This window comes from Ursus arctos, unplaced genomic scaffold, assembly GCF_023065955.2.
Source record: "Ursus arctos isolate Adak ecotype North America unplaced genomic scaffold, UrsArc2.0 scaffold_4, whole genome shotgun sequence".
Classification (NCBI taxonomy): domain Eukaryota; kingdom Metazoa; phylum Chordata; class Mammalia; order Carnivora; family Ursidae; genus Ursus; species Ursus arctos.
Window position 1 is genome coordinate 65,653,778 of NW_026623056.1, and position 27,260 is coordinate 65,681,037.

Sequence of the window (27,260 nt, forward strand, 5' to 3'; positions counted from 1 at the left end):
AAATTGAAGGGGGCAAAAAAAAGGGGGGGAGAAGAAAGAGAAAGAGAGAGAGAACATAGATTCTCAGCATAAAAATAAAAGAGATAAGAGATGCCTGGGTGGCTCCGTTGGTTAAGCATCTGCCTTCGGCTCAGGTCATGATTTCAGGGTCCTAGGATCAAGCCCCACATCGGGCTCCCTGTTCAGTGGGAGTCTGTTTCTCCCTCTCCCTCTGCCCCTCCTTCCTGCTTGTGTTCTCGCTCTCTCAAATAAATAAATAAATAAAATCTTTTAAAAAAAGAATAAAAGAGATGACATTACTACATATCCTGCAACATTACAATTAAAGGGGATTATAAATAAGGAGATAATGCAAATAAGCATATAACAATAAATTCAACAACTTAGATAGATTAGACAAATTTGCTGATGGCAAAACCAAAAATCCATTTAACACAACTAACAGAAATAATAACAATTCTAAATAAATGCAAACTCATAAATGTAAACAGAATCCACAAAGAAAACTCTAGGCACAGACATTATAACTGATTATAGAATGAATTTAAGGAAGAAATAATAAAAGGCCCACAAAAACTCTTAGACTGTAGCAGAGAATGGGATATTTCCCAACCCCTTTTTATAAAGCTAGCCATCCTGATTCTAAAACCTGATAAAGAGATTAGAAGAAAACTATTGATCAATATGCCTTATGAACATAGATGCAAAATTCTTTACCAGATGTTAGCAAATTAGATCCAGTAAATTTGTAGAAAACATAATATATTTTGACCAAGTGGGATTTATCCCAAGAAGGCAAGATTTATTCACCTTTGAAATGACTCAATAGATTTTACCATATTAACACAAATAAGAAGAAAGGAGACAGAATATTGTTTGAATACACCCTGAAAAAATATGTCACAACTATTAAAATAAATAAGTGAGGTAAGATGAAAGGGTAATATATAAAATTAAGTTTATATATAATATAGAACAAGTGGAAAGGGAAATTTTATAAATATAAAAATCAAATAGGGAAAAGTTTAATAAAACATGTGGTGATATACTTAGGAAAATAAATAAGCCTCAACTCTCAAAACACATGCAATACCTTTAAGATGAATTATAGACATAAGCATAAGAGCTAAAATTATAAAGCTGCTAGAAGAAAATCTAAGAAAATAAGTTTGCTACCTACAGATCAGACACAATTTCTTAGAAAGCACTAAACATGAAAGAAAAATGTGGTACATTGTAGTTCACTAAAATATAAAAATTTGCTATCAAAAGACACTATTAATTAAAGAAATAGGGAATCCATAGACCAGGAGAAAATATTTGCAATTAGAAATATATGACAAAAATTTGTATCCAGAATATATCAGTTCTCCTATCACATAACAAGAGACAAACAACACAGTTTTAAAAAGGCAAAGACTTGGAAACTGTACAAAAGAAAATATGTGACTGGCCAATAAAACATGTGTAATGTTGTTCAACATCACTAGTCATCAAAGAAAATTGAAGTGAAAACAATAGTGAGGTGCTTTTTCATACTCCTTGGAATGACTAAAATTATGGACTGGCAACATCAAATGTTGGTGATGGTGAAGAAAAACTGCAAGTCATATTCTTTGCTAGTGAAAGTATAAATTTATACAATAATATGAAAAAGTGTTTACAGTTTCTTATAAACTATATCAATCCTATTACCCAGAAATTCCACATCTAGGTATTTCTCCAAAGGAAATAAAACTATATGTCCTCAAAAAGACTTATACAGGAATGTTCATTCCCTCAAAAGAAAAGCAGAGAAACAAAATATGATAAAGTCACACAATTGAATACTGCTCAGAAACGAAACATATGAATTGCATGATACATCTATGTTTTGAGATGTATCAAAACAAAACAGTTTTGTGAAAGAAGCCAGATCCAAAAATATTATATTCTGTGTGATTCCATTTACATATATTTCAAGAACAGGCAAACATAATCAATGCTAATAGGGAACAATTTTCTGTAATGATGATAGTAGATTTAATAGTGATTTCTTCTTTGGGATAATATAATTGGATTACAGTTTCTTTTGGCCTGTTTCTGGTTGGATTTTGACATTTTTCTCTCTTAGAGGAAGCATACAGATTTGAAACATAGTGCACTTTCTCCAGTAACTGCCTGAGTACCTATTATATTTCAATGACGTCAAAATTGCTAATGAAATTGATTAAAAATTATTTTCAAACCAACTTTCAGCATTTAAACACTAAGTGATTATAATTTGAAGAAGTTTGTAGGAAACTTAAGAGCACAAGAAATTGCTAATTATTTTTATAAGAAACCCTGGTCAGTCAACCTATTTGCCTATATGAGTGCACCCTATCACTCGTTGCTGCATATTCACTGTTAGGATTCAGATTAAAAATATCGTCTACCTTGTTACCAGTTTAACTCTGAAGCACAGGCCACACAGAGTACTCACCAATGATTATTGGCTGTGGCTCACTTTTTACTCCAACCCCTGCACTCGTGCTAGCTGCGACCTCTACCCGGTATTGAATACCTGGGAACAATCCACCAATGATTACAGATCGAATGGCTGCATCCACGGTTTTGTTGATATGGAATCGTGTTTCATTCCCCAGGCACCAGATCTATAGAAATGTAAAGTGAATAACAAGAGAATGTAAAATTATCCTTCCTGTTAAATTGATGACAATTTTTTTAGTAGTGACTAATGTATTCTCTCGTATTTGTAAATGACATTTTCTGAAGCCTAATTTTTACAGTTTATTTAGATCTGTGTATAGAGTGTGTGTATGTGCGTATTAAATGAAGAACAAGGAAGCTAAAACTACACCATGTTCCTTTCTATCTTATGATCAACACTGAATGCTTAAAATGCAGTGATTCCCTTAACACTTCTGGGAAGTGGTCCTTGGTTGCAAACAGTATTTGGGTATGGATTAAAACACATAAATTTCTCTGCTTAATTTATTTATCAAGATTTATTATGTGTATGATCTATTAAAATATGGTGATTATTAGTTGTAATATCCAAGGTATATAGGTGCACATCTAAGTAATTTATATTTTATTTAAGAAAATATTAACTTACTCAGAAGTAGTTAACAAGATTAATTGACCTAACTTATAAGTATTGACTGAGATGAAATTAAAGCCAATATTTACATTGACAATAATAAATCTTAATATTGATCAGAACATACGTACACACACAGACATACATGCGTGAGAACAAAGTGGTGGAAAGCCTTTAAAGACTGATGTGAGAGAACCCAGGCTTTTACTGCAAGTAAGAATCACACTTTAAGGCATACTTTGTCCTGGATATCTGTTACTGTCAAATGCATTATAAAAAGAATCATACTGTGTACACATATTTACGTTCATAATCTACAGTATTTCATAATCTACATGGAGATACATAAGTGGGAACACATATGGTTTGTTTCTGAAACAGGTAAATTCCTGAAACTTTTTATTTAAAGTAATTCCTGTGAACGATTTCTTTTATTTACACAATGATATCTATGCTACTAATGTAGGAATATTTAGGCCTAACCAAAATATACACTTTGTTACCAAAATAAGGCACTCTCATATGAGTGTGAAAGTTTACAACTTATGACAAAAATTACCATGTTATAATCAAAATTGGTATTGCAATAAATGGAAGTTCAAGATATTTAGTTCCAAATGATACAAAGTAAAATCCTAACCTCATTAAAATACACAGACCAGAATAGATTGTTCTTTGCTATTAAAACAATGTGCCCTAATCCTTGTAAAATTTATGCATATACATATATAATATTTATATATAATTATGATACTGTAAAACATTTATTCTTATACTTCTTGCACATGTTTCTTTATGAAGTGATGGGGATAATTTTAGAGTAAGTGCTCATGCACATTGTTTCAGTAAGTTATTCATTAATATAAAAAATTCTAATTTTATTTTTTCTTAGACATAACATAATTCAATCTGCAATGCTTTCAGTGCAATTATTCGGTTTCATTTTACATACCAACTCTAAACTTTTAGGGTGAGATGGGCTGTCTATTTTCTATTCTAATAGATCTACCTAGCATGTTGTTAGAATTCCACATACATTTACTAATAGCAAAATCATAGTTTTGAATTTATATAAGATTTAATGAGGGGTTTTACTATCATATGTGGTCTAATCACATCACAGCTAATCAGAATCTTATCTTATTTCCCAAAGTGAGACATCTTCTGTCTCTTAAACATCAGAGGATGGCAAGGAAGCAATGGATCTATAGTTTCTAAACAGCAGCAAGATTATCATTTGAAAAAGGAGATAATGAACTATTTTTGTAAGTAAGCTTTTCCATAATTTATTTTTTCAATGGCACCCCTTTCTCAAGTGAAATATTTTACAAAACCTCAATAAATTGACCAAAGCAGAACTTAAGAGTGGGAGTTGGTGCTTCCCACCCTCCTATCCCCACCCCAACTCTCTAAACCTTGGAAGCATCTTTTCATGAGACCACAGTTTCAAAATACCCCTGCTAAGGTCCCTCACACAGAAATTTAATAACAATGATACAGGACATTTCTGGGATGAGGGCTTCATGACCTACTCTGTACCTGATCTCTCTGAATCTCTGAGGTTCTGGAACCACGCTCTACAAAAACCAAAAAAAAAAAAAAACAAAAAAAAAAAACCAAAAAACCCCACAAAACACACACACACACACACACACACACACACACACACACACAACAAAAACACATCACTGTTATGGTTTACTTGTCCAAGTGAGTTTTTGTTATCTGTGTCTTGGAGTTAGGTTCCAATCCCCTATGCATTTGTTTCTTTACCTGTCACACAAGGATATAAAAATTACTTTACACTCAGACTCAAGAAGAGGGCTTCTGGAGATGAGCTTCATGCATGTGGCCCTGAGACTTCTCTGGGAAGCTTTTCCGTGAGCCTCGCTTCTCCACCCAGGCCCTACCTTGTATTCTTGGATGATTCCATTCTGATGATCTGGAGGAGGAGGATCCCAGGAAACACTGATACTTGTGCTATTGTGGCTTCCAACTGTCAGCACAGTGACAGACTGTGGAGGGGCACTTGGGGCTGCAAGGAAGCAATTAGGATAAACACAAACTGTAGGTCTCGATGTGCATTAATACTGCTTATAGAACACGAATATAAAGACAAGAAGCAAGAGGTCTGGTTTCCAGTCGTTCCGGATTTGCACGTAGTGTTCAACAGGGACAGTTTTCTAAAAAAATGTCCTTGAAATATAATGGATGGATTTAAAGCAAACACAACAGCTGTGCTAATATGTGCTCGATAATAAATTTAACAGCTAACATGCTAATGAGTGTTTTCTATATGCCCAGCACTGAGCTAAGTGTCATATTTAATGAGCACACTAACCTCAAGAAGTAAAAACAACTCTAACAACTCTTATCTCAGCTTTACAGAAAAGGAAGAAGACAACTGTAAGCGAGTTATCCAAGTCAAACACCAAGACAGAATTTGAACCCAGGTATGTCTGGCTCTAGAACTTTGATCCATTTGACTCCAACAGGCAGGCTCTCTTTCTGAAAAAACACTCCGACCAAAAGTATTCTGAGAGAATGTATTCCAAATTTTCATCAACCATTATCTCTGAGTGGTGTCATTAATAATATTATTTTTTGTTTTGTTTTGTGTTTAATAAATAAAAACAGAAACACAGCAATAAATTTCACCAACACAAGAAAAAAATACTTTTTTTTGTATCGGGAAAAATAATTGACTTATACATTGACATAATTTAAGACTTAAAACTTATTTTATATTGATGGGGAAGAAACTCTGAAGTCATAAATGAAAACAGTTCATGTTGGGTCGAGTGTGAAATGGATAGATTTTAATTTCCTACAGTTCCCATCCTTTATGGTTTCTCCTATAACTAATTATAATCACACTGAGAAAAGATGAGTGAGAAAAAATTTCTGATTTTAGACTGCAGCATCTGCTCTCCAGTCTCTCTGAGAGCTGAAAAATACTAATTTTACAGGAAAATTTATCAATTCTCCTTAAATCTTTGAGTAGGAAAAACAAAATGAAATACCAGTTGAAACAAAATTCAAAGAATTTGTGGTACTAAAGGATTTTTATGTAAAAGGATCAATGCTTTTATGGCTCTATACAGTTTAGCCCTTTGAACATATGTACACTTGAATGGTAAAAGATATTTTAAAAGCCTATCAAGTAAGTCTCCCATGTTTCATAAATTTGTCACTGAGGTATGCCCATACATGCACTGAGATATAGGATATATACAGACACGTTAGCACAATATTACTCTGTGTTATTCCTCTGATAATATTGCTACAAAATATGGCACGATGACACAAATCTAAACACATCTTCACCAGTTTTGTAGTTATTAAGTAGACTGTATTGAAAAATAGCACTTGAAAACTGGTTTCTCATTTGCCCTGCTGCTGGCTTGGAGAGAACACCATGCCTGCTTTCTGACAGGTCAATTATTCCAGTGCTCAGCTTCTTCTACAGTGTAAAGGAACCCAAATCTCTGCTCATCATTCCCACACACAGCCCAGCTGAGTTCCATTTGTTACCTTCAGAAGGCCACATAAACTGTAAATGAACGCAACCAAACGGTGAGAGAAGTCTAATCCAGAGGAAAAGTCCAACTTCGGTGAAATTCATTTTTGGAAGTGTGCTTCAAATGTAGCATTCTATATTAAATTCACCCACTGCACTCATTAGTACCACACATTTTCAACATAAAGTAAAATTTAATGGTGGATGAAGATATTATTATTAATTTTTAGTAATTTTTTTCTTTACACATCCTAAAAGTTGATTAACGTCTTTAATGATACGTACTTCCTGTTCGTGCCCATGTATCACAGCGTAAACCAGTGTGGACAGAACATTTTCACTGTGATGCTGATTATAGGATATGTGCAACATAAAAGCTCTTTTGTCAAATACGGACATCTATGGTAGCATAAGCAACCTATATACATTTTCTTAAGATTGCCCTCATATTGATTTACGAAAAAGGGCTTTTTTTCTAGGAGCTGTGTAAATAAAATTAGTAGAAAAGCAGAAAAGGGGGGGTTATTACACTTGGCATCTGACTTTTTGTACTTTGATAACACCATTTATTATAAGCCTCAGTTTAGTGAAGGAGATACTAGTACAGGGACTGGTTCAAATCTACATTAATTTCATGTCCATCACAAATTGACTTTAAAGTATCTGTGTGCAAGAAAGTTTCCAAATGGGGGTGGGGGAGAAAATGTCACTAATAAGAATGTTGTTGCAAATGTGTAAGTGGCCTTCTGATTAGAAATTATGAGTCAGACTGGCAGAGCCCACAGGGAAGGAAGCTTATAAAAGAAAATGTCATGCTTTACTACATCAAAAACAGGAAAGTGACAATGAACAGCCTGCATTCTTGAGTTTCCAGTAACCTGTCCCTATTTAATGAAGCCAAGAGAACTCAATCCATGTTAAGAAAAAAAAATGGGAAAATATTGTAATCAAATTCCAGTGTACTGGTAAAATTTGGAACAAATGTTCACTTAAGAAAAAAAATCCTATTACTTGAATGTCATTTTTTTAAAGTTCTCAGATTCTATGAGATTCTTGGAATAAAATGAGAAAATGCCACTTCCTGAATTCACTTTTTATATTCTCTCTTGTTATTCCTCTAAGGTAGATGATAAGCTAGAACTTCAACAGAAATTGTCTTGGGATGCCTGGGTGGCTCAGCTGGTTAAGCGGCTGCCTTCGGCTTGGGTCATGAGCCTAGGGTCCTGGGATTGAGTCCTGCATCAGGCTCCTTGCTCAGCGGGGAATCTGCTTCTCCCTCTGCCTGCCACTCCCCCTGTTTGTGCACACTCTCTCTTCTCTCTCTGATTAAAAAAAAAATAAAATAAAATAAAAAAAAGAAATTGTCTTCATTATGGTTTAAGTTTGGCTTTTGTTAGAAATCTGAATACTGACCTTCTTCAGTAGTACGAACTATTTTAGATTCACTGTCCATTCCTTGGAACTCATTAAAATATGGTCGAACTTTAATTTCATAAGTCACCCCCTTTTTCAGGTTGACTAAGACAGCACTTCGCTCCGTTGGAACTTTGGCATCTAAATTCTGCCATGTTGATGTCACCTGCAGGCCTGAAGTCTGACGATACATCACTCGGTAGCCTTGAATAAACTGAGGTTGGCGATCAACCTGAAAAACACAGCAAAAAGCTTTTGAAACTAAATGGAAATGTTTTAGACATGACAATGAAACCGTCCATCCTCATTTCTCTTGTCCCTGTTTCAGTCTTCATCAACTATCACTTGTGTGATGCCATTGCTTTGTAATTCATCTCCCTGCTTCTAATATCCAAGTCCAATTCTGAGTTCACATTGCCCCTAAGTTATGATTTCCAAAATGAAGAGCAGGACAACTCTCTCTCTTGCTTAAAATACTCCATAGTATCTAGGATGCTTACTTAATTAATTCAAATTCCTTAAAATAGCACAAAGGCCTGACAGGCCTAGACCTGCCAATTTGTCTAACTTCATTTCTCATCACCCTTTTCCTATATTCAACAGTTCCTATTTTTATGGTTGGATATGTAATGTGTTATTGCTCGGGAATTTCCATTCTTCTCTTTTGTCCATTCATTAATACCTTCACTCACTCCAATCAATTTTTGAGTTCCTACTAATCAAGTTACTGGTCAAGTAACATTCCTAACTAATATCCATAAACAAATGTTATGAATGAGATGGACGAGGAGCTAAGAAAGCCTGGAGGGGAGAGGAAGTCGACAGAATCAGGAAGGGGAGAAAGCATTTCCCCAAAAAAGAACAAGTGCTGAGATTTGCAAGGAGAGTAGGATCATTTATTCCAGAGGAAGAAGTGTAGAAACAGCCCATATAAAATTCCCACGCCTGAAGGAAGTGTGTGAGAAGATGAGGAGCTGTGAAGTTAGAGCATCTATTTTAAAGGCATTTGAAAAGCTTATACCCACTAGCAAATATTAAATGAAAGACATTATCAGTTTCTGGCTCCTTCAAGAGTCCCACTATTGGCACAATTTCACAATTTTCTTGATTCTTTCACTCATTTAAAGGTACGGAGGATAAGCAGCTGTTTTAATGAAAATCAGATTTTTGAATCTGAAGACTCATATCAAATAAAAATGTTAAAATGTTATTTTGTTCATTCATAATGATTACATGAAAACTGAATATATAAAAAATGCAAGCTAAAAATAAAACATGTCCTTATACATTTATTGAACAATCTCTATTAGAGTTTCACCATTGTTTCATTTTCAGGGAGAAAAGGATTTTTAACTTTTAATAATTTTGTAATATCTTGCCATTTTTCTAGAATTGGTGGACTTAAAAAAGTAACTATCACGGAAACTTCTTCAATTAATTTTCCATATATTGTAGCTTAATAGCCAGATTCTAAGAAGCCTTTAACTTGACAAATTTCACTGTCAAATACAGTGTAAAATTTAATGGAGAAGAGATGGCAAAACCTCATTTTGGGAAGGTTGAGGAGAGAAGAAACAGAGAAGGAGATGATGATGAAAATCGTTATTTCAACTTCTTAAAAATTTCTCTATCCAACTGTTAGCACATTGTGAATAAAAGGTATTGTCTCATGTATTAGCTTCTTTTTTTTTTTAAGATTTATTTACTTATTTTAGAGAGTGGGAGAGCGAGCATGCATACATGAGTGGGGGCAGGACCAGAGGAAGAGGAAGAGAGAAACTCCAAGCAGACTCTGCACTGAGCACGGAGACCGATGCAGGGCTTGATCCCATGGCCCTGAGATCAAGACTGGAGTGGAGATCCAGAGCTAGACACTCGTCCAACTGAGCCACCCAGGTGCCCCAGTGCCACGTGTTAACTTCTAACCCTTATTCTACAGTTGCAGCATCTAAAAGTTATTTTAAGTGGGCGCAGAAAATTAAAAAAACAAAAAACCCAGGAACTCAATCAAAAGACAGTGGCATGAAGGGACATTTTTCTATATTTAGAATGTCCAAGCGAGAGAGTCCATGGAGCCGGTGGGCCTGAGCATATGTGTTTCTATACGCAGACGAGTCTTAACAACTAAGAATTCCTTCATCCACCTGACAGCATTCTTACCCTCAAAGATTGGCTGGAATTAGTGCTACACTTGTATGAGGTTCTGTCAAGAGAAGGTTGGCCCAGCTCTGATGCCAAAGCTCATGATCTCTGAATCGTCATCCATGCTACCAGCTTGTGTTTGTACCAACACATGTAGTTTTTGAGAAGCAGTTCTTCTGACAATTACAAAGCAAGGCGACTCAAAAGCAAAAAGTTAAATTTATGAGAGCCAAAGAGAGATGCCTTTAATCAAAACTGTCAATGTTCAAAAATTCCTTGCAGCATATGTTAAAACAACATTAAGCTGGCATTTTATAAACTTCGCTGCATTCGCTTTAAGTGAATTTATATACTGAAAGAAAGACATAACTCACAATAATAGCTTGTTAATACTGAAAGAAGCAAGCTGTGTTTTTAAGAAGAACATTAAGCAGCTGTTTCCAGATGAAGAGAGTCTGTAAATCAGGGTAAATTGGTTTTATCCATGTTTGGTTTTCATTAATTGTTTTAGGGACTTTGTGAAGCTAATGTTTACTACACAACATTGCCTTGCTCACTTCATTGTACACTGCTTTCAACCAGTATATTCTAATGGCCTACTTAATAACTAAATAGTTTAACTTGATTTTGTGCCGTTGCAGTACATTCTTTTTCAGAAGAAAATTTGTTGTTACAGGTGGAAGCAAAAATGAAAATGCTGAACATTACCTTTAAAAAAAATAGGTGGGATTTTTATTGGATATGTGTTCTACACCACTGATTTGTAGAGCACATTTTGACAGGTGGTCATTTTCAAGTTAAACCATATGCTTGTTACTAGTTTTATTAACACTCTGTTTATAAGAAGTAGGATTTTCTTTAGTGTCGATTATAATCAGAGTCTGGCCACAAATCCATGGGTTTGTAGAATTTTTTTTAAAATTTCGTATTATCTGAAATATGAATAAAAAACCGTTGTCTTAAGGAAAAAAGTGAAATGATGAAGCAAGTTTCCATCGTCCAGTCATAAGGTCCCAACTGAGTTACAGCTCAGCCTTTTAAATTTTCTGAGTCTCCGTTTTCTCAATTCACTCAATAATATTCATATTACAAGGGCCTGGATACAATTAAGCGACGATTATAAATTAAAGAACTTTGCAAGTTTCAGGGATGCACAATGATAAAGCATCATTGTTAGGTAAGGGATGGACTTTAAAAAGGGGTCCGTATGTGACCTGAGGTTAGTGCATTAGAACATGCACTACCGTTCCATTAAAACCACATTCCACTAAAATGTGCAAGTGCTCACCACCGTCTTTTCTATTTAAAAAAAAAAAAAATCCATTTAAACTGAAAACTCAAAGTGAATTTTATCTGTTGGGCTTAGCCTGCTAAGGACTGATCTGGATGAAGCTGGGTTCTGAAATTCTAGTTTGTCAATGCATGCTTTCAATTTCAACAGCTGTGATGTTTAAGGGGCAAAGGATCTGTGATTCTTCTTGTCCTTGAACAAAAACAATCCCCCCCACTAGAATAACCATTGTTCTATTTTTTATTTTTTAGAATAACTGCTTTTTTAAAAAAATAAGAGATTTATTGCTATTTTCTTTGTGAAACAGTCATTCCTTATCATGTTTGGCCACCGTTGTTATGAGAGCAGTCACTTTTAGAAAGCGGCCGCGGCTAACTTTTGTTACTTCAAGATTAGCCTTGGTAAACCACCTTAGCTGGCCCCAAGTCCAACTACATAGGCTGGGGAATATATTTCTCTCCTCCAATAACACATCTGTAACTCAAATACTGACAATGTAATACTTTAAAGAACACACACGTTTAGCAAGTTGAAAATATGGCATGGAAATAAAGCGTTTGGTTATAATTTCTTCAGCAATTGACCACAGCCCCAGTCCAATTTTATTTCACTAAATTGACCTCTCAAACACATTCTTAATTTCAGGTGTAACTACAAACTCATGGGGAACAACACCCTTGATATAATTGAACACTTTCTTTTTAAAAACAAAAATAAAAATGTATAAAAATATTGATCATTCAAAACTGTTATTGAAAGGGTATTTTATAATAGATGCTCTGCTCAGAAAAAACAAAAATGAAAAACATGGACTCCAGACTCACAGAACTCAAGCTCATGAGAGAGAGAGATATGCAAACTAGTTAATGACAAGCTTCGTGGGATACAGAGATGAATATGACAAGGTTCCTCTCCTGGAAGAACTCCCAGACTACAAACCTGCAATTTTGATCTAATTTGATTTATTCTTTTAAACTCAGTGACTTTTTAAGTGATTAACTTCATAAACATAATGACTTTGATTCTTACCCAAATAATTTCCACATTTAGAAGCAGCTTAAAAGGCCCCTTCAAAACTCCCAACAGAGCAGAGAAGTGAGGAATTCAATTGAGAGTGAGGAAAAATCTGCTATGAAAAATACAATTATTTCCATGGATTTGCTAGTTTTATATTTGGTCAAAGTTACAGAGAGATAGAAGAGGCAAGGCAGATAATACCCCTGCTGTGCCAAGGGAAAAATGATGAGGTTATTATGTGCCCTCCATGGGAACAGAAGAATAGAAATCATTATATAGAGAAAACAGAATAAAGCTAAGCAAAACAACATTAAAAATGGAATCAGAAACAATGTAATTTTAAATAATTACTCTTAAAATATTATAAACTTAGTCTTATTTATGTTGAAGTATTATCCAATTTTGTACTCCTAGGTCAAAATTTTGATCACATGGTCTGGTTTAAGAAGTAACAAAATGCCCCATCCAGGACCCTATGCCAAATCACCCTTAAAATATACTCCTTTCAAATAAATATTTGTCTAAGTTTAAGTAAAAAGCACAAAACACAGATTTAAAGGAAATAAGTTCTAATCCTATCTTTACCTCTAAAGTAGGTGTGGGATATTAGAAACATCATTCAACCTGAATACATTGGCTTCCTTTTATAAAATTATAGAACTAAACAGCCTTAAACATTATTTTAGGTTTTCCTATTCTAATATGATAATGCCTTTACATTTCCACATATAGATAAAAATGAGTGGTGATGCCTTTTCTGGTACCCGAGGATAAAGTTAATCACTTCTTTGACTAAAACCTCTCTCTATAGGGTACATATATATCTGTTACAATTCTTATCCCCGTGTACTGTCGTTGAGAATTTCCATGTGTCTCTCAAATAGATTTGTGTCTCTTTATATAGTTCTCTACAATTAGAACAAAACTGGTCCATGAAAATGCTTGTTGAACTGGATTTGTTCAATGAATTTATTATTGAAAGGACATTGGGATAATTCTCTTTCATTGCATTTTACACTTCAAATATAATTAATTAGGGGCCCCTGGGTGGCTCAGCCGTTAAGCATCTGCCTTCGGCTCAGTCATGATCCCAGGGTCCTGGGATCGAGCCCCGCATCAGGCTAGCTGCTCGGTGGGAAGCCTGCTTCTCCCTCTCATACTCCCCTTGCTTGTGTTCCCTCTCTTGCTGTTTCTGTCAAATAAATAAATAAAATCTTAAGAAAAAAATATATAATTAATTAAGAACTGGTGAAAAGTAACCAGTTTTCCTTTCTCAACTTCCTTTGTTGATGGAGTTGATAAATGGTAATTTCCCAAAAGAAACTTGGACGTTAGGGACACCTGGGTGGCTCAGTCACTTAAGCGTCTGCCTTCGGCTCAGGTCATGATCCCAGGGTTCTGGGATTGAGTCCCACATCAGGCTCTTTGCTCAGCAGGGAGCCTTCTTCTCCCTCTGCCTGCCACCCTGCTTGTGCTCTCTCTCTCTTTGACAAATAAATAAATAAAATCTTAAAAAAAAAAAAAAAAGAAACTCGGCCTCTAAAAGCAGAAGGTGAGAATCCAATTTCTTACTTAGTCATTCTTCTACTATAACAAAACAACAATAACAGCAATAGGGACATAATTATAAATATTTTCCCATTAATATTATAGTTAAAGTAAAAGATTTCCTAGGTATCCCTAACTCAAATATCCATTACTTATACAATGTACAAGATCTATCACATAAAAAGAGGGCTTAACAAAGGATTTTTAGAGGTTATAATAGACAAATTTTAGATATAAATGAGAAGTTGGCACTAGCTATACTACACATGTGGAAGAACATTACCCGGCTCTTCTCAAAACATAGGCACACACATAGACACAAGTGTTAGTATCCTCTAATGTGGCTATTTCTATGCTATTTGTTGTTTCCACTGCAGTGGCTATCAAGTGATCAAAACATTTTGCATTTTGATATAACAGTGGGCAGGTTGACATTTAATAATGCGTGGAATTGAATAGTCTCAGCATATATTAAAATATAAATGTATTTCTTAAAATCCATTAGTTTTTTACTATATAACTCAAATTATTAAAATTATATTCATGTTTTGGTGCTATTACATGAGATACAGCTAAAGGAATGTACAGATGATTTATTTAAATGCAGAAGAAAACCTTGTCAAATTTAATTTGTTTGTGCTTCAAGTGATACCATTAAGAAAGTAAAAACTAACCCACAGAGTGAATGAAAATATTTACAAATCATATATCTGATAAGGAGTTTGTATCCACAATATATAAAAAAAACCCGTAAGTCTATAATAAGGACAAACAAACCCAACTTAAAATGAGCAAAGAATTTGAATAAACATTTCTCTAAAGAAGACATACAAATGCTCAAGCACAGGAAACAGTGGAAAATATCATTAGTCATTAAAGAAATGCAAATCAAAACCACAAGGATATACCACTCTGCGCCCACTAGAATGGTTAGAGTCAAAAAGACAGAGGATAACAAGTGTTGAGGAGGATGTGAGAGAATCTGGCAAGGGTGTGGAAGAAACTGGAAGTTTCAAATATTGCTGGCGGAAACAAAATGGTAGAACCATTTGGGAAAACATTTTGGCAGTTTATCCAAATGTTTGAGAGTTATAATTTTACTCAGCAAATCCTAGGTAGATACCAGGAAAAATGAGCACATATGTCAAGTTGTTCTCAAATGTTCATGGCCCCCTCATTCATGTTAGCCACAAATGAAAACAACTGAAAAGTGCATCAGCTGATGAAAAACCAGAGGACATCATATATCTGTATGATCGAATGCAATTCAGTAATAGAAAGCAACAAAGTACTGATAGATACTACTACATGGTTGGACCTCAGAAACATTATACGGAGTGAGAGAAGCCAAACACAAAAGACCACCTATTGCATGATTTCATTCATAGCAAAAGAACAGACAAAAGAATAGACAAATCTACTTCAACAGAAAGTGGATTAGTGGGTGCAAAGGGCTAAAGTAGGGGGACTGAAGGAGGAACACTGCTAACGAACACAGGGTTATATTTTCAGGTGATGAAATGTTCTAAAATCAGATTCTGATGATGATTGTGCAATTCTGTAAATATACCAAAAACGGAGTTGTACATTCTAACTCTGATATGTTAACTATCTCTCAATAGAGCTGTTAAAAAAATAAGAAAATGAAACATGTCATAGTTCTATTGCAATCAATCAATTTTTATTCTACTCTTTTATTCTATGGAATATTTTTCTTTTTAGCCATTGATTACACCTTGATTTTAAATGGTGAGGGTTTCTATTACTATTTGTTTGTGGATTTACTTTTTCCTTTTATGGTTTGTTTTCTTAAAGGAATAAAAGAAACTGCCATTAATACTGCCTTTGAAAACTTACCGTCCACGTGACTTGAACAGTGGTGGGAGTCAGCACAACTGGAGTATGAAGACGGACAAGGACATCTCCTAGTTCTTTCTGTACTTGTCTATGGTCCACTCCTTGTGCTGGTGGGCTGATGTCTACAGAGATAACCATTCCCAATATTTAAAAATTCCTAGTAAAATTCCAATGTATATTATACAAGCCATTACTATTAGGTCATTAGAGATAACGGCAGGGCAAAAAACTAAAATCCTTTGTGACGAAAAACATTAAAGCATATTTATATACATACCATCCATGCTAGGACATCATTTGAGAGATGATATTTATCTTTACTAAAATAATATTAATAAAAGTGTTTGTAATCTCTCACTCCCTTCGATTTCATTGTTGTCGAAGATCTATTATTTGCTTATTAAAGAATAAAGTATGTGCCACAAGACTTCTCTAGAAACATCAGTTTCCTATAGATGCTGGCACATGGAAGGCCTTTCCCGAGTAGTTAATGGAGCTATATCTGAAAACTGCTGTTTAGGAATTTGTTTAGTCCCTTGTCCCAATCGGTAGATTGTGTGTTCTTACTCCTTGACTTATTCCAGACTGGAAGCATGGAGAAGAAATAATCAGGGAGACTGGGAAGTGAATTATGTCACTAAAGGTAAACAAAGTGAGGTTTGAAAGAAGGGGAAAAAGACCCCCAAATTCACAAAAATACTATTGACTGAAAAATTTAGGATACTGATAAAATGCTCTAAAGTAAGCAATTTTGAGCAGAACTTCAGTGTCTGACCAAAAAAAAAAAAAAAAAAAAAAAATTAATTAGGCTGTTTTTTGGAAGCGACTGGGGGGAAGTGAGAAAGAGAAAGAACTGCAATATTTAGAATGATATACTCTCAGCCCCATACATTGCTCAGCTGGCCCAGTATTCACCATTCACATAATACTAGTCTGTTGTTCCATATAATGGTTTATGTTCTGTGTGCCCATTAAGGGGGAAAAAAAAGAGAAATTTATAGACTTCCGAGTTCATCAAATTGATATCAAATATTGAATTTCACACAAACTCAAATAAACTACTTTAACTGGTACACTGTAATATTAAGTTGATTTTTTTCCCTCCAACTATCTTTTAAGAAAGGAAGTCTAATTTAAAATAATTGATTTTCTTAATCCTGTTTTCTCCTATTTTCTCAGGCCACAGTGCAACACTGGCAAAAATATTTGTAAGTGCATATCTCAGCCATAACTTAAATTGGATGCACTAACAAATTGGGACATAAATAGAGAAGTTGGGTTGAGGAATGGGCAAAATGGGTGAAGGGGAGTGAGAGGTACAGGCATCCTGTTACGGAATGAATAAGTCACTGGGATATAAGCCACAGCATAGGGAGTATAGTCAATGATATCATAACAGCATAGTACGGGGACAGACGGTAGCTGCACTTGCGGTGAGCATAGCGTGGTGTATAGAGAAGTTGAATCACCGTGTTATATGCCTGAAACGAATGTAATAGCGTGTGTCAACTATACCAAAAAAAAAAAATTGAAAAAAATATAAAATTCTCAAGGACCTTAGCATGACATGGGAGAATGCATAAAATATAAATTTGGCATTACATTACAGTATATAATGAAAGTGTTGCTTTTACTTAGTATTTGGAATTTATATCAACAATTTACAAGTTTGATTTTAAGTAAGACAGCAGGATTAAAATACCTTAAATCTCTTCCATTTGAGATATACCAATTTGAGTAATGCACAAACTTATCTCATGACTCAGGATATATATTTGCTGTTGTTACTTGGAGAATGTATAATGTAAACAATAAAAAAGATGAGTGAAAAAACTGGGACATAAATAATTGGGAACTATGCTTTGGTGATTTCCCCCCCCAGTTCTATCATTCTTCATCCTTAACATAAATAGCAGAGCTATTTTACTTGATCTAGAAAAAAATATTATTAATATTATGTGAATAATATCAACCTTTTTTGACACACCTATGGTCTACTGTGATGTTGATGCTACAAGGATTGGTGTCTTCCTAAAATAAAAGATTTCTAAATTCTATGATACTTAACATCTTTCCAAATAAGACCTCACACAGCAAAGTGTTCTTTGAAAAGAAGTGCTTTGCAGAATGCGAAGCTGCTGAAAGTATGGTGTCAAAAAATGATCCTGACATTCAGACACAAAACATGAGTTTTCCTATTAAATATCCGTTAAGAGAACATAAGTCTTTTGCTCTATATAGTCTCTCAGCTGGAACAAGCCAGATCACAAACAACTTTTCATTAATCTTTTTTGACCTTTTCACCGAGAAGTTATTTTATGAGTCAAGATTTAGTGACTGGCAGAGTTACTGAATGATCAAGGAGGTCTGCCGGATATAATCACACCCAAAGTCTTCCCCACTCTTTATCTTCCGTCTTCCATTACAGCTATGCACAAACACTGACTGCTTCTGTCTACACTGGTAAAAATGATCTTGGTCCTCTGATTTCTTGAGTTAAAGCCATATACATCTTCAAGTCCCATAATTTAATTTACTCATTAAATTCAGACACACTAAAAGCGACCAGATTCAAGCAAGGTAAAATATAACCAGTTTCAGATCTTCAAATTCCTTGTTGTACTTTTTCTTTCTCTGGAGACAGGTTCTTTACCTACAGGCCCTTTATCACCGTGGAAAATTAATCACATTACTGCTTGGAGAACAATAGCAAAGTGGCATTCCCTCCTCCCCTGACTGTCATCATGTCAGCAACGTTCCAAAATCACGTGGTGACTATTTCACTGGATTCCTTTAAGGCACCCTTCTCTGTTATAATAGCATACTAGTTACTATCACTGAACTACATTGTAATTATAATAATATTTTTATGGCTGTATGGTGCTTTTCATTGCATAAAAATACTACTTTGAATTATATCTTGTTCAAAGCCTTTTACAAATAAGAAATAATTAACCCTTTCTCAAGAACTCTGTGGGAAGTCGGTTGTAACAAATAATAAAGCCACAATGTCTATTTTATTAATTCCCTCCATCTACTAGTAGGAAGGGAAATTATAATGCAGTATCTTGTATTAACCCCTCGACTCCAGTGACTTCTTAATTTGAAGATGCAGGCTACTAAAGATGAGAAGAAAAATCTTCAATTTTGAAATGGTAATATTCTGGGTGTTTAAACTTTTATTTAAATCCCAGTTAGGTAACATGCAGGTAACTAGCAGTTAGGTAACTAGCAGTAATGCTAGTTTCAAGTGTACAATATAGTGATTCCACAGTTCCATACGTCAGCCGGTGCTTATCAAAGCAAGTGCGCTCCTTAATCCCCAACACGGATTTCACCCATCCCCCACTTCCTCCCTTCTGGTGACCATCAGTTTGTTCTCTAAGTGAAGAGTCTGTTTCTTGATCTCTCTCGTCCCTTTTTTACTCGTTTGTTTTGTTTCTTAATTTTTTTTTAATTAGTCAAAAGAATTGTATACCTCAGGAAGAAAGCTTGATTTACTCCTTTCTGAAACAAATTGCTCCTTTAAACATCTGGTTTGATTAAAACACACACATACAACAACAACAACAACAACAACAACAACAACAAAACACACACACACCATAGGTATGCTAGTCAGACTTGAGCAGAAGCCTCTCCTGGAGAGCACCTTAACTCAGACTGCTGGGCCACACCCCCAGAGCTTCTGAGCTGGGGCCTGAGAGTCTGATTTCTAACATGGTCCTTGGTGATGCAGACGCTGTCCCGTGGGAGCTCCACCTGGAGACCCACTGCCCTATAAAAATAGAATTCTTGGACAACAGGAGTAATTTTGATTATCCCTATCTGGGTGTTGTATCCATTAAAGGTCACTTCTTGCATTTGTATAATTAATTTCAAAGAAGGAGACAAGTTTCCTCCTTTTGAAATATAGTAAAGACCTAACTTAGTTGATTTACTCTGTAAATGTAACCAGTTATTTTGTTCATTTATTTATTTTTTTACTAAACAGACCCTGGAAGCTCCCAGAGGACACATTCACTAAGGTGAACAACAAGTTCCCTTTTCTTTCCCTGGATCAGGTCTAATGAATCATTGTAACAAGTGATGCAGACACATTTATCTTTGCTCCTGCAACCCCTTTGTTCTTAAAGATCTGCTGAATGCCTCCTTCCAGAACCAGTCAAGTTCACAGCTATTGAAATTACCTTGTGTGCGCACAGGATCTGACATGGGGCTTGGGTCACTGAGACCCTGGGGGTTGATCGCTCTGACCATGAATAAATAGATCGTATTGGGCCGCAATCCTCTCACTGTGTAGAGTGTGGTCTTTACGTGGTTTGCCACCGTCTGCCAGCTATTGCTCACCGATTGGCTGAAACAGGAACGGAACTTTCACTTAAAGAACAGTCATAAAGGTGTCGGCAATGGAGTTGGGTATCAATGACAAAAGTTAATGGCTGAAAATTAAACACACACACGCACAACACTTGAAGTGTTAAGCCCAATAAATGAAACATTTGGATGATTTCGGTTTATTCAACAACAAAGCCGAGCCCACCTAACGGAAGTGCCATGCACAACAAAATTAAACTCAGCCCAGGAGATGTGACAGCCCGTTGCTAATGCACAGCAGCCCACTAAATGAATACCTGTAAAAGGAACAGAGGCCAAGATCACAACATCAAGTTTATACAATAAATATGGTCCTCGTAAATGTATATATATACCTTGAAAAGAATTAACCTGTAGAAAGAATAAATGGACTACAGAGTAAATTATGCCAATACATTTTCCTGTTACAAGGTGTGTTTTCTTTTGCATCAATTCCACATGCAATATTATAATAGAGCCTTCTAAAACTACATATCTGTAAAAGAAGAAAGGAAGCATGTAAGGAATATTTTCCTTTGGTCACATTTTTAATAAAACTGTACATTACATAATATGTGATTTCTCATCTCCAAATGGTGAAGTACCTCTGAATCTAGATGTGGAAACCCCTTAACAGCAACTAGAGATGGGATGCCCATTTAGAAAACTTTGTCTAAGGTCAAATGTTGCTTTTGTTCATAAGGAGGAGAAAATGTGATTTTTCAGGGCTGGCCGTTTGCTTTTCAAAAGTTCTTATACATCGAAGCATGAAAATTACAGAAATGCTGTCTTTTGAAAGTTGGAAATGATGTATTTGTTGATTGTTACCTTAAATAGATTAGGGAAGCCTAAAATGAAAGTAATAGTTTGTCCTAACGCTTAAAAATGACAGTGGCTATTGCTATCTTCATAATGGCAAATAAAAGCACATTGAAACCATATGAACTTCATTTTCCCATTTGTGTAAGCATTTTATCAAATTCTCACAATGACTTTATTATGACATTTGCTAACTTATAGTCTATATCCTTATATCGATGACGATTTTTTTCAATTAACAATTGGATATGGTTTTTCCTTTCAGCAACCAAAAGTGCATGGAATCAATTCCTTAACTGTAGCTTTTCATTTTTTTTCTTAGGCACACCCAATAGCTGTATTAAAATATATAGCACAAAAACAGTGGAATTATTTTAAGTTCCAGGGTTCCATGCCTCAAAAAACAATGCAGAACTTAAAAAGCACCTTGCCTAATTAAATTATTTTCTGCCTAGTTCTAATGACAAAATTCTCATCTTACATCCTTATGATGGTCAGGGTAAAGAAAGGAGCTAAGTGATTAGGTCGTGAGCTAGATCCCCATAGACTTAGGCATGGGTAATACATATTTAATCCTATAATCAAGTTATAAGTGAAAAATAAAAAACCTAGAGTCTAGTCTTGAATAAAATCAGATAAATACTTAAAGTGCACTGTTAAACATGTTCTTAAGATAAAACAGCAGGATAGCTCACGTGAGATTTTAGGATATAGGAGCTAAAGGAACAACCCAATGGAGAAAAAAAAGGAACTGTCCCATACCTGAAAGCCTCAATGATATATGCACTTGCTGGAAGGGCTCCAGGGGTACCTGGTTGCCAGGACAAGGTGACAGTGTTCTTAGTAACATCAGTGACCTGTGGTTTGGATGGTGGCCCTGGCAGGTCACTTAAGTCATAATTTTTACTGATTGTTGCTCCAGATTCTACAGAGGACAAACAGAAAATGCTTCAGTCCTGATTGCATAAGATGCCATAACACTTAAAAGAAGGAAAACAGTCTATTAAAGAAGTTGACCTAGACAATGAGCAATTCATCTTCACGAATCAAAAGTATGTAAATGAATATTTGCTTTTCCTACATGTTACTAAATGTTTACTCTCACGCAAGATCACTAGAATTGCTTGCTCTTCAGGTAGAAGAAATAAATTTATCAAGGACAAATGTATCAAATTGCATATATGCAATGTTATGTGGAGAAATTAAAAAGTGGCATATGACTTAGTTTTTGCATTCCATGAATTTAAAATCTTGATCTCTCCTTCAATTGTTATTTGATGATGAGCTAACCACTGAAATGGGCTCAAGATTCCTTCTGTTGAGATAAGTCCCAAGGCCTCACCTGTCACATCAAGCACAGCACTCCATGAAGTCTCCCCACTTGAACTTGTAGCCACACAAGTATAAGTACCAGTATCGGAAATCTAGTGTGCAAGGAAGGGAGAGAATTCAATTATTTTAATTAATTTGTAGAGCAATTACTCAATCTCAAGAAGGTAATATTTAATTTCTTAAAATCTGATGTATCATTTGGCTGTTCGAATTGTTCATTAGAGTCTATCATGTCCACACAAAATATTAAAATCAACTCATATGATATTATTTTACTCATAACAGGAATTCAATGATTTTTTATTATATTTCTACAAATAATGTTATTTGTCTGGTAAACTCTGTTTATCTGTTCCTCTTGCCTCCATGGTAATACCTTCATCGTCGTATAAATCCAATTTATGATGGGCTTTCGCTGTGTCAGAATTACATATGGACAACTCAGGACAGAATTTTTAAGAATCCTATAAATATTCAGAGATCAGTAATGCAAAACTGTCCCTTCCACCTTCAATACATTATATTTCAATGGATAAAATGTACTCAGGAGTAAATAACCACTGAGAGAACAGGGGCCTGACTTTTTTTTTTTTTTTAAGACATGGAGAAAAGTGAAGGAGAAAAACCCCTAAATCTCTCCCTTTAAATAGATTAGTATTCACTTATATTTAAACTTGAGTAGCGTGACAGAATGAAATAAAATAAAATTATATCATAAACAAACACACAAACCACGTCTATGGAATCACTGCAAGCTGAAAGGGGCCATGCAAATAACCTCATGCAAACGTAAAAGGTATACATTCTGTGATTACACTTTGGCAAAAGGTGCAAATCAATAAAAAAATGTACGTCCGAAATCTTCCTTGTGGTTGAGTCCTGTGCGCCTAGACTATAAACCTATTTATGTACATTAGTTTAGAGGTGAGGCTGGGAAGAGAAACCAATGACCAAACTGAATAAGGCAAGTCACATGACGCAAAATTAAAATTCTGTGATGAACATGAGTCTAACTGTTGATGAAATATGAGGGTTCCTGGGGGAGCGTGTCTGCTGGGTCCACAGTGTAACTGTACTGATGACTCAAGCTTCCACACCTGAGTCTCAGGTAAGTCATTAGTGTGTGAATGTTACTGCTGTGGCACCATTTTAATTGATTATAAATGTCATTACGTATTTTAACTCGAGTTTCAAACTGCTCTGGCACATGGTTCTCTGCCATATTATCTTCGTATGATTGTCTTCTATTATACAGCGGGATGATGGGGGATAGCCATTGTAAAAAGAGCCATTCTTTCAAATGTGGCTGTGCACGCATTATCGTCATTAGAAATCTCTCCATTTAAGAAGCATCACTCACAAACTAAATATAATGAGCCCAGGTTGGACTTTAATACGACGTTCATTTGAATATGGTCTGTGAAAGAGTAAAGAATTTGCATTTTATTATAGCCATTGAACTAAAATGTAGCACTTGTTATTATGTGCAAATGCTGAAAGAAGTGTATGTAGGTAATGCTTCTTAACTGCATCTCCTTGTCATTGAGTAGAGACACAGTCTGACATTAGCTGTGGTAGGTAGGTTTTAATGAGTATTGGAATATTCTACTTTTCAAAAGATACAGATTCGGTTTCCAATTAGCTGGACTATGAGAACACAGTGTTCATCACATTATTCCCCCCACACCCGTCCTTGCATTATGTACCAAAAAAAAAAAAAAAAAAGTAAAGAATAAAAAAGGAAGAAGGAAAGAAATAGTGAGACACAAAGGAATATGACCTATAGAAACCCTCTCTTGACTATATGAGTGAGGTAGTGTAAAAGCATTTTTATCTCCCTTTAAAGACAGTCATCTTACAGGAAAAGAACAACATTTTCATACTGGAGTTTATCAAAAGCCATATCAAAAGCTGAAGTATCGTTGCTAAAACTCACTCTTCAATCACCATCATCATCACCATCATTCTTATTCCTTTAACTTTAAATAATTTCTTTTCGGGTCATGAGTGCTTCATCTCTCTTCTGTCCTTCTCCTTTTATCCTTAACCAAGTGCTTTAAAAAGAGATTAATGTGCCGGCACACTCCATCACCTGCTTTTCTCCTTGTGTGGTTGGCTGCTGACGAGCCCCCGGGAGCTTGCATCTGAGAGAGACAACTGAGAAGCCTGACACGGGGCTCGAAGTTTGTTTGACATCATCAAGCACCCACCTTTAATTGCTTCTTTCAAACACTACTGGGGATCTTGACTATTCAAGCACACCCTTTAATTCAGCGGAACAGTGAAAATGCATTAACCTCCATGGCCCAAGTCTGCCTTTACCCCAAAGAGAGAGGTGAAAGTGTTTACTCAAGGAGAGTTGGCATTAATTTTTTAATAACTCCCATTTGTTCAAAGAAGGTTAACAATTAATTTAGAATCGATAAAGAGACAGGCTAAAATCTGTATCAATTTCTTTGTCTTTTAACTGAATTTGACAGCATTTTTTTCTACTTAAAGCAATAATTAATGCCTCTGTTTCAGAATTAAAATAAAATATATATATATTAATTTTATTAACAAATACACAAATTGAAAAAGGTTTGCGTGCTTTGAGTGTGCATGTACATATTACAAAAAGAGTCCTTCCTTTTTTTAAATGTCTGGGTGATACACTGACAAATACCAAATAAACATGTGATTGTAAATATATTTGTATTTTTTTTTTAAGATTTTATTTATTTATTTGACAGAGATAGAGATAGCCAGCGAGAGAGGGAACACAAGCAGGGAGAGTGGGAGAGGAAGAAGCAGGCTCATAGCGGAGGAGCCTGACGTGGGGCTCGATCCCATAACGCCGGGATCACGCCCTGAGCCGAAGGCAGACGCCTAACTGCTGTGCCACCCAGGCGCCCCAAATATATTTGTATTTTAAGAGAAGAAATAATCCATGTTGTAATCAGTTGAAAATACATGTAATGAAAAATATTTTAGCTTCCTCCCTGGCTTCTGGATAGGAAAATTAAACATTGTTTTTCCGGGGTTTTTTTGTTTTGTTTTATCTTATCTTGGCTCCCAATTTCTACCTAGATAACAGACTCTACTAATTATTCTTCCACCAAATCATTTTTGTTAATTTTTCTTCATGCACTGTATCAAACATTTTAATTCTGGCTCTCATTACCAATCTTCTGACTATTCTAGCAAACTCTTCAGTTTTAGCATAGTGATTGCCACATGGAGGGGAGGCTCTGTACATTTTGTTGAATAAAGTAAATATACTTGTAGAGGGCAGGTGGTTCCCGTCTGGTATTCACACCTTGTATAGTCAATCCCTCACCTTGAACGTGTGTGGGACCTGTTGACTTGCTTCTGGCCAACAGAATATGGCAAGGGTGAAAGAATGTCACACTTGTGATTATGTTACATGAGATTGTAATGCCTGCCTTGCCAGGAGACTCCCTTTCTCATTGACTTTGAGGAAGCAAGTAGTCATAATGGGAATATCAATATGGCAAGGAACTATAGGCAACCTTCAGTCAACAGCAAACAAGATGCTGAGGGTAATCAATATGATAGCCATAAGGAACTGATTGCTGCCAGCAATCATGTCGTTCAGAAGCAAATCTATCTCCATTCAATCTTCAGATGAGACCACAACCCTGATACCTGATTGCCCCTTTGTGAGATCCAGAAGAGGAAGACCCAGTTAAGTCATGCCTAGGCTCCCAAGCTCACAGAAACTATAATTAATAAATGTGTGTTGCTTTAAGCCTCTAAGTGTTTGCTAATATTGTTAAATAGCAATAGATGGCTAATACAATATTCAGAAATAGGCATTTGAGTTGCTTCTGAAGTAAGTTTAATTTGTTAAATTGGCAGGAATGGTTGCTGTCTTCTGTTAAAAGAACAGCAATGACTTGTTCTTGCCTACAGGTTTAAATCTAAACTCCACAGCAACTAAACCTAAAATGTAAGATCTTCCACCAACTAATCAAATCTACCTTTTATGTACTCAATCTTATCTCTGTAGTTTTTTCACATCATAGCTTGGCCAAGCCAAATTATTCATATTTCCTTACAAACTTCCTTTGTTCACAACAGTAAATCAAAAGCATTTGACACTTTCAAATTATTTTAAATATCCCATTACTATCACTAACTTCATGTGTTTAAGATTTTTATTTTATCAGTTGGATACATATGAGTTGGAATGAGAGAATAAAAAGTTTCTAGGTCTGTTATGATCTTATCATTAACATAAGGACTTTCCTTCTAATATCAACTCATCATTTGTAAAATAAGAAATAACATGGCCTATAATAAAAGGTACAGCAACTCTGCTAGTATGGAAGATTTTAAGTTCACAAAGCAATTTTTCCCTAGGGCAATACTTATGTTGAAATGAAGATCCAAATACAAGTCAAGCATTACTTACCCGTAAATTCTTAATCTGCAATGTTCCTTGTTCTTGTATAGTTGCTCTTGGATCTCTACCCAGAAAAGTAAATCCCTCCTTTAACCAGCTAATTACAGGAAGAGGATCACCAGTAGCTTTGCATTTCAGTAATGCTGTACCATCTACTGCTAGTGTTTGGTTGGCTGGGCCTTGTAGAATTATGGGTGGAGGTCTATCTGTCAAAACTAAAGGATAAGGATATTTTCAGTACATTTTAACTTCTTAGAAGTTATACTATTAGATGTATATTACATACATATTACTTATAATTTATCCTGCATATTCTATGTCCATTATGTATCTATCATCTATACATAATATACCTACGGCATATTTACTGAGGACATACCATAGTTTATAACTTACTCTGAATTACCAACAGTAGATGACAATAAAATAAATTCTGACATTATAATATTGTTGAAAGTCTTAATCATACTAA

The 27,260-nt window shown here is 35.2% G+C and overlaps 1 protein-coding gene across 22 annotated transcripts in view; it reads right to left on the reverse strand.

Moving 5' to 3' along the window:
• ROBO2 (roundabout guidance receptor 2) overlaps positions 1–27,260 on the reverse strand; it is a 798,986-nt gene that overhangs the window by 68,400 nt on the left and 703,326 nt on the right. For all 22 annotated transcript variants that reach the window (XM_048214918.2, XM_044380689.3, XM_044380724.3 and 19 more), the window contains 8 exons: positions 26,798–27,003; positions 22,391–22,472; positions 21,811–21,973; positions 20,064–20,230; positions 15,874–15,995; positions 8,019–8,250; positions 4,996–5,120; positions 2,465–2,636 (listed from right to left, as the gene is read on the reverse strand). In XM_048214918.2, coding sequence (XP_048070875.2) covers positions 2,465–2,636; positions 4,996–5,120; positions 8,019–8,250; positions 15,874–15,995; positions 20,064–20,230; positions 21,811–21,973; positions 22,391–22,472; positions 26,798–27,003 — 1,269 coding nt within the window. The remainder of the gene's footprint in view (positions 1–2,464; positions 2,637–4,995; positions 5,121–8,018; positions 8,251–15,873; positions 15,996–20,063; positions 20,231–21,810; positions 21,974–22,390; positions 22,473–26,797; positions 27,004–27,260) is intronic.